At 39.6% G+C, this 9457-nt stretch overlaps 1 protein-coding gene across 4 annotated transcripts in view; it reads left to right on the forward strand.

The window, feature by feature from the left end:
* The first annotated feature begins 3538 nt into the window (after window positions 1–3538).
* LOC123519006 overlaps window positions 3539–9457 on the forward strand; it is a 15990-nt gene continuing 10071 nt past the window's right edge. The window contains exons 1-3 of one of the 4 annotated variants that reach the window (XM_045280114.1): window positions 3539–3699; window positions 7942–8103; window positions 8234–8441. In XM_045280114.1, the coding sequence (XP_045136049.1) occupies window positions 8243–8441 (199 nt within the window). In that variant the 5' untranslated portion in view covers window positions 3539–3699; window positions 7942–8103; window positions 8234–8242. Of the gene's footprint in view, window positions 3700–3836; window positions 3987–7941; window positions 8104–8233; window positions 8442–9457 lie in introns of those variants that run through there. The other 3 variants (XM_045280115.1, XM_045280116.1, XM_045280118.1) reach the window with 3 other exon arrangements.

The raw sequence follows: 9457 nt of genomic DNA on the forward strand, positions 1-9457 counted from the left end.
AGGCTTTAGAAAGGCAGGAAATCAAAGCTATAGGGCGGTAGTTAGAAGGATTGGAGTGGTCACCTTTTTAGGGACAGGTTGAATGTGAGCAAACTTCCAGCAAGAAGGATAAATAGAAGTAGAGAGACACAGATGAAAGAGTTTGACCAGGCAGTGAGCGAGTTCGGAAGCACAGTTTTTGAGAACAACAGGAGGGACTCCATCCGGACCGTAAGCCTTCCGAGAATCAAGGCCAGAGAGGGCCAGGAAAACGTCTTTATAAAGAATTTTAATTTTAGGGATGAAGTAGTCAGAGGGTGGAGGAGTAGGAGGAATATGCCCAGAATCATCCAAAGTTGAGTTGGTAGCAAAGGTTTGAGCGAAGAGTTCAGCTTTAGAAAAGAAGAGACAGCTGTAGAGCCATCTGGATGAAGTAAAGGAGGGAAAGACGAAGAAGTAAAGTTGTTAGAGATATTATTGGCTAGATGCCAGAAATCTCGAGAGGAGTTAGAATTGGAAAGACTTTGACATTTTCTATTGATGAAAGAGTTTTTAGTAAGTTGGAGAATAGATTTGGCATGATTACGGGCAGAAATATATAGGGCATGAGTTTCAGCAGTTGGATGGCTACGGAACCGTTTGTGAGCCGCCTCTCTATCATTGACAGCACGAGAACAAGCAGAGTTAAACCAAGGCTTTTTAGCTTTAGGGTTAGAGAAAGTATGAGGAATGTATAGCTCCATGCCAGAGATAATCACCTCTGTTATGCGCTCGGCACAAAGAGAAGGATCTCTGACATGAAAACAATAATCATCCCAAGGGAAATCAGAATAGTACTGCCTTAGTTCCTCCCACTTAGCAGAGTTAAAATGCCAGAAGCACCTCCGCTTAGGCGGGTCCTGAGGCTGCACTGGAGTGATAGAACAGGTAACGGAAATTAGATTGTGGTCGGAGGAGCCCAACGGAGAGGAAAGTTTAACAGAGTAAGCAGAAGGGTTGGAGGTTAGGAAAAGATCAAGAATGTTGGGCGTGTCTCCAAGGCGGTCAGGAATACGGGTAGGGAACTGCACTAGCTGCTCTAGGTCATGAAGGATAGCAAAGTTGAAGGTTTGTTCACCAGGTTGGTCAGTGAAAGAAGATGAAAGCCAAAGCTGGTGGTGAACATTGAAATCCCTAAAATGGAGATCTCAGCAAAAGGAAAGTGAGATAAGATGTGCTCCACCTTGGAAGTCAAATAGTCAAAGAATTTTACATAGTCAGAGGAATTAGGTGAGAGGTATACAGCACAGATGAATTTAGTTAGAGAGTGACATTGAAGTCTTAGCCAGATGGTAGAAAATTCTGAAGATTCAAGATTGTGGGCACGAGAGCAAGTGGTGTCGTTACGCACGTATGCGCAACATCCAGCTTTGGATTGAAAATGAGGATAGAGCAAGTAGGAGGGAACAGAAAAGGGGCTGCTGTCAGTAGTCACAGACAACTGTGTTTCGGTTAGGAAGAGAAGATGAGGTTTAGTAGAGGAGAGGTGGTGTTCCACAGATTGAAAATTAGAACGAAGGCCACGAATGTTGCAGAAATTGATAGTGAAAGTATTAGATGAAGTGTCAAGACACCCAAGGTCGACAGCAGAGGGCAGTCCGACCTGGGGACATTTATGGTCCCCTCCCCAGAGGGGGACTCCGAGGCAGGGCGTGGTGAAGCCATTATTAAATTTTGATTTGAAGAGAGTGTAAAAGTGTAAGGTGTTGTAGTGTAGTGTAGGAAGTAGTAGAAGTTGTCTTTAGAGGGCAGGCTGCAGCTGCTCAATTGTATAAATGAGACCACAAAGGGAACCGGGAAGAGAGGACACGGGGAATCACTCAGTCTGCAGCACTGCCTACATCCCGTAAGTATATATATATATATATATATATATATATATATATATATATATATATATATATATATATATATATATATATATATATATATATATATATATATATATAGCTGAAGGACAGTCGCAGCATATATATATATATATATATATATATATATATATATATATATATATATATATATATATATATATATATATATATATATATATATATATATATATATATATATATATATATATATATATATATATATATATATATATATATATATATATATATATATATATATATATATATATATATATATATATATATATATATATAAATAAATAAATAAATATATATATATATATATATATATATATATATATATATATATATATATATATATATATATATATATATATATATATATATATATATATATATATATATATATATATATATATATATATATTGCTGCGACCGTCCTTCAGCTTCTTCTTCAGGGAGGGGACGCCTCACAATCTTCTCGGGATTCGGGGCGTGTGTGTCAGGGAGGACTTTACCTGGGTGGCGCGGCGCGGCTGGGGTGGAGCGGCGGGCAGATAGCTCTCTCAGGCCTGGCTGTCTGCTTCTATAGCGCCCACTCTCACTCAGCTCAGTCACACAGAGTGGGGAGAAGGAAAGACTTCTTCCTTATTTCTCTATATTACAGCAACTATACATGAGTCACCGGGAACAGGTGGCGGCGGCACACAGGACTGGGCAGGGGGCGGCAACAAAGTACGGGTAACACTTTGTTAGTTCGTCAGGCATTTCACTGTCTCTCTGTCTCTCATTCACTCTCTGACTGCTCCCCAGAGTACGACTTGTTCCTTCAAGGTCTCTTGCTACACTCCCGTCCTCTGTCCTCGTCAGTCGTCGGTGCCACACAGTGCCCCACAAACCACGCCTCCTGTGCCGTCGCACCTGCCAGGCAATGTCCTTACGAGTCTATTTCAGCTTATTAGGTAACGCTATCTACCTTAACCGCTAATTACCAATATATCCCTGATAATGCTGGCTACAAGCAATTCACACATGCATGCCTTTATTTACACGGTACCGTATGACAATTATCCCAGGGCTGGCCAGTGCCCTCACCCATACACACACACACACACACACACACTCTTATCTCCTCGTGACCTCCGGGGTCACATCTCCTCCGTCATGGAAGCCTAGCTCAGCGTCCCTTCCATTAAGGTGTGACAGTTTCATAAACACGAGCAACCAACACCTCGCTCATCCTTTAGCTAAAGCCTGCGCATATGTACTCATATGTACTACCCATATGTACTCTCTTATGACGCTGCTCCACACTCACACAGGCACACGTACATATATATATATATATATATATATATATATATATATATATATATATATATATATATATATATATATATATATATATATATATATATATATATATATATATATTATTACGCTGAGCGATATAATTTCTTTTATTTTGTTTAGTTAGCCTCATTGTCGCCGCCCGGCTGGCGGGCAACGAGTGTGTGTGTGTGAGAGAGAGAGAGAGAGAGAGAGAGAGAGAGAGAGAGAGAGAGAGAGAGAGAGAGAGAGAAAAGGGAGTGCTGTGACGTCATCCCTCCCTCCCTGAGCCTAGCGCGTGGTGGCCGGGAGAAGCGACGGCTGCGACGCCAACCTCCTTTGTTCTTTGCAGTGCACTGAGAGACCTTAAGCAGAGTAGTCACCGCCGCTGTGTAATAGGTTTAATTGTAATTATTCCGTGCACTCCTGTGAAGTGTCCTCTTCGTAGTCGTCAGCAGTGTGAGCAGATGTAGAGCCGGAAGTGTGTAAAGTGCTTGGTTGAAGTTCTTGTGCAGATGTCTTGTAACTGTATGCCTCCACAGTCCCTATCTTTCTTAAAACATCACTTGGAAGTTTATAATTTGCACAACAGGTTTTCTGTCTTTTTAGTCCGTATTTTATTGCAAGAATTGCCTTTAGTGTAGTAGATAGTTTCATTTTGTTGCGCAATTTTGATTTCACAAAATTCATATTACTAAATGTTTGATCTACATCTGCGTTGGAATGCGGCAGAGATAAGGCAGCCAGTGCAATATCAGCCAGATCCTGGTAAGGGTTTTCACCTGCTGCATCTCTGTAGTTGGCCACTTCTGACCACAATTTTATGGTGTTATATGTTTCTGTCCACAATACGTGATGCAGTTTTTTCCACTGGAAATCAATCTTAGTAATAGTGCTGGCATCTTCTGTAAATAAGTGTGCAAATCAACTATATGTGATTTAATGGGCTTCAAGCATTCGTCAGCACTCAGCAGAGAAATAGACTGTAGTACACGAATGTTGTCAGGTAACCGCTGACTAAGCTGTTTTATAAGTTCAACAACAAAGTTTATGCACCTCTCTCATACATTGCGCTCAAGTTGCGGGGAAAATTTGTATTGTTCCATTTTCTTTTCAAATTCAAAGCCCAAGTATGGCCTGGGATCCAAATGTTCTTCAATAATCTTGCAGTCACTTATTTTTTTTCCTGGGGTTAGTATCTTAGACCCCAACGAATCAATCAGTAACACTAAATCCTTCAACAATTTTGTTGGGTTCTGCGTTTCTGCTTCAAAGGACAGGTTTACAGCTTGAACCTCTGCAAGCAATGGCTTAAGAAATAACAGAAGAGCATGATTTTGTTCATCATCGCTGTGTAACCTCTCTCTTGTAACTTTGCTACCTGGAAGTGGGTCTTCAGTTCAAGCCACTGCTGTAGAATTCTCGCTACAGCACGTTCAATAGATAACCAGCGGGTCTGACTTAATTGTATCAGTTTCAAAGGTGGTACACCGTCATTAATAGTTTCATACAATTCTTTGTATTTGATCTGACGGACAGAAGAATGACAGAACCAGTTGTATATCTCCTTGATTATGAATTATAAATGCCGCGGCATTTTCTCGCGTACAGCATGTGACACAGTAAGCTGTAGGGAGTGACACACACATCTGATTAGTTGTAGGTGTGGGATTTCAGCTTTCAACCTAGCGAACACTCCGCTGTTAATCCCAGTCATTACTGACGCATTGTCAGTTCCAAGTGCGAGTAAATTCTGCAGGTCTAATCCATTATCTCGTATTGTTTTTTTTCACTGCCTCACAAATTGCTTCGGCATTGCACTCACGCAGTTCCACTAAATCCAAAAAGGTAACCACAATACATTTCATTGCATTTGAGTAGTATCTAATCACAATTCCTTGCATCTTTGAGACGGAAACATCGTTGCTTTCATCGATGATTAAACTGAATTTTTTATCACTAATATCAGTTTTCAAATTTTCTGTGAAATGAGGTGCAAGAATATTGCATATTATTCCTGAACACTTTGACATTTTTAACTTCAGTTCACTGCTAGCCTTGCTGTCATTGAAGCACACTTTACAAACTTCAGTTAAGTGATCCACCACACGAATAGAACAATGTTCAGCTACAAACATGGCCAGAGTTCCCTCCACTTTTTTTGCTTCACCAGGGGTTTCTTGAATGGTAAAGTTGTTTGTCTCTGTACTGAATGGCTCTTCTGCTTTCTTATGTTTGTTAATGTTTCTGTGTTTTTCAATGTCGCACAACTTTGCAGACAAACTACACTTGCAAAATTTACAAAATCATCTCTTATTATCTCCAGGGACCTCCACAAGCCAGTTTTTATATCTGTCATCTGTGAGCCATTCTCTCCTAAATCGTAGGGGCCGGTATTTATCAAAGGTTCCAAGGGCTGGGGAAGTCCTAAGACAAGCTTGAACAGGGCTTCTCCTAAGCGCTTGAGACTACTTCCAACTGTGAGAAAATCCTTGTGGCTTATCCCAACGTCTTGTGGTAAGTCCCAAGTCGCGCTCCGCTTGGGAGAACGAAAACGGTGTCCCAAGGAGTTGGAAGCAGTCACAAGGCAGCAAGATGGCCGAGCAACATCAACACAGGCTTCGTCAGCGCAGGAATTTCCAGCCAAGGAGAGACATATTCGACCAGTACGACGATGCTGAATTCAAGAGAAGGTTCAGGGTTGATCGTGCTGGCCTTGTGTTTGTGACAGACTTAGTGCGACCTGCAATTGCTAATTTAACAAAACGAAGTTGTGCTGTGAGTGCGGAGATGAAGGTGGCACTGCTTCTTCGGTATTTGGCGACGGGAAAAATGCAGCAGTGCAACGCTGATGACTTTGGACTTTCACAGCCCACCATCAGCAGAGTGATCAGTGACACCTTGGATGCCCTTGTACACCCTGACATCATCCGGAGGTTCATTCACTTCCCGGTGAATCTACAGGAAGTGGAGGGGATCAAGGGTGAATTCGCTGCAATTGGTGGGTTGCCCGATGTGGTGGGTGTCATTGATGGCACTCACATACGAATCACGGCACCCACGAATATGAAGAAGTGTATATATATATATATATATATATATATATATATATATATATATATATATATATATATATATATATATATATATATATATATATATATAAACCTAATCAAAGTAGCCTAGCTTAACCTAAGTAACCGACTTCATTATAAAAAACTAAATAATAAGCTCATCACATAAAAATACATATATCAATACACATAAAATATACATATAATACTACCACAAACGAGCTGTACGTTACGTATTCAATTATTATATATAAATAAAACAAGGATTCTTCTGGGGGTCCTATTGGTTAGATTAGCCTACTATTTTGCTAACCATAGATGTACATGAAACTTTTGTTTTACCAACCTTTTTCCTTCTATAACTCTTCGTTTTTCCCCGACTAATTCCAGCAGCTTTAGCTTAGCCGCTTGGCTCCAGTTGGCTGTCCTTGTATAAGGTGACCTGCGTAGTTTAACCTTTTTGGAGGTTGCTGCTCCTCCGGTGTAATTTTCCTCCATTGGACGATCACTCTTGGTGCTCCCTTCCATCGTGTTGAAAGTTGAAAGTTGCACGTGTCATTGCTTACATCCGCCATGCGGTACCGAAATAATTCGAGTAGGAATATAATGTACCATTACCATAAAATTGGTATATATATGAATTATTTGTGTTTTTTATAGTTTTTTCTTATTTATCATTGTATAATTAGGCAGAAAAAACATTACTTTAAGCCTAAATAACACGAAAGTTGTATGTTTCCTTTTCACATGGTAACACTGATTGATTTCCACAACCTTGGGAAAAATAGAAGCAGCGTAATATCTGCAGGGTCGCGCCTTGCTAGTCCGGCGGCGTATACCGGTTGGCCGCAGTCCTGGTACGAGCTGTCCTGTAGGCTAGCGGGCGTGACAATATATATATATATATATATATATATATATATATATATATATATATATATATATATATATATATATATATATATATATAATCAACGAGTACGATAACTTTTGGTAGTCACTTTAGATGTAAATGTATGTTGTATTGAGAATTTTTTCTGAATCAGACTTATAGTCTGCCACAACACAAAAACACTATCATTACTTTTTTCTTTTGCTTTATGATTTTTAAATCCTGCTGTTTTTAGTAAGCAAAGTTATACTTAAAGCATTGTCGTCATCATATACATAGGGTAATGAAAACTTTATTGAAATAATGCCTAACCTCAAAAATAGAAAAAGGAAATAACTCCTTGTTCTTAGCACTCTGACGACATTCCCGAGAGACAACAGCAAATACCATAAACTATTGATCATGATATAACCAAGAGGAAACTTGAGCAAAGTAAGCTAAACTATTAGATTGCTCACCCTTAGCCACGTCTATATGCACACTTAATGTGATATATTGCTATTGTAATTTCCAAGTGCATACAAAGACATTCAAAGTTTATCAATTATACTTTGTGTGAATTTCATTCTGAAATTGTTCATGTTTTGCTTCATAGTTTCGAGAGAAAAGTCATAAGAATTCATATTGTATTGACATTGGCGGATATATATGTCAGCACACAATAGAAAAACAACTTTATTAGAATTATGTTTTCTTGGATACAATATAGTTGTACTTGTTTTTTTTTTTCTTTAAATTAATGTCAATTGCTTGCAAGGTGAGGGTCACTGCTTCCACTTGCTGACCGCCATTTCCCAGAAATTCGTCCTTCAAAAGGCAACAAGCCACTGGTACGACACCACCACCGAGTTTGTGAAGAGAGAAGAGCTCAGAAGACAGAAGATAAAACACATCTATCAGTACTCGGCTGAAGACCAAAGTAAGGAAGGATGTGCGCTTCCATCCCAATTATAAGTGTTCTTTCACGTGGTTTTGTGGACAAACCTAATAATAATCAGACATGGTAGTCCGTTATGCATTTAGTTATAGAATCTCCTGTCATTTTGCAGGTGATTGAAATGAAGAAGGTTACTGTCATCTGGATATTGGTTTGTACAAGCGTCTTCGCTATAACAAGGACACAGTTAACTTACATTTTGAGAGAGCAACCGAGCACCTGTTTTCCCGTGATGGGTCTGACCTCTTTTCGCATTGCTTCCTCTGTGCTGTGTGGTATGCTGTGTGGTGAGAAGAGGGCAGTGAAGTACACCTTTAACAGTGAGTAACAGATCATGTTGTAGGAAAGAGGTTCCCAACTTTTAATCTGAGCGAGTACCACTTGAAGGTCCCGTACAGTCCTTGCGTACCACCTGGTTCCTAAAACTCAATTGCAGAAAATATCAATTGGTTTACACACAAATGAACTAATTACAAGTAACACAATTCACTTTAATGTGAGGAATGCATCTGTTTCTTCTCCACCAGCTGATCGATGCCAGATTATCTTGAATAAGGCATTAATATTTCCGAGAAATGAATTAATTCAATTTAACTAAAATTAACATATGATCCCGAAAATGTTCACGTAACACCTGGTTGGAAACCATTGTTGTTGAGCGGCGATGTACACACACACACACACACACACACACACACACACACACACACACACACACACACACACACACACACACACACACACAACTCCTTACTTTCTGTTTAGAATGTTAAATAATTATTGACTTTCGATTAGTCAATTACCTTTGAAATAATATTGATAAAAGTATAAATGTGGCAAACATGAATCTCGTACATACAAGCCATTCAAAAAAAGCAAATCTAATGTATTTTGCCAAAAATGTTTACAATTTCATAGAAGAGTGATTTTGAGCATATGAGTTTTTCTTTATTAGGATTATATAGATGAAAGCAATTTGAGTCACGGGGCATACCGCTATGTACTGTATACGTAATTTTGCTTACACACACACACACACACACACACACACACACACACACACACACACACACACACACACACACACACACACACACACACACACACACACACACACACACACACACACACACACACACCAAACCCCTGTTCACTTAGCAGTAAATAGGTACGGGATGTAATTCGACGGGTTTTGGCCTCGCTTTTCCAGTGTGTGTGGTATGTGATGTAGTCTCAGTCCTATCTGAAGATTGGTTAGTATGAGCTCTGCCAGAGCTCTTTCCGTAGGGAAAACGCTGGCTGGGTGACCAGTAAACGACCATGATAAATAACACAC

Source organism: Portunus trituberculatus, chromosome 44 (assembly GCF_017591435.1).
Source record: "Portunus trituberculatus isolate SZX2019 chromosome 44, ASM1759143v1, whole genome shotgun sequence".
Classification (NCBI taxonomy): domain Eukaryota; kingdom Metazoa; phylum Arthropoda; class Malacostraca; order Decapoda; family Portunidae; genus Portunus; species Portunus trituberculatus.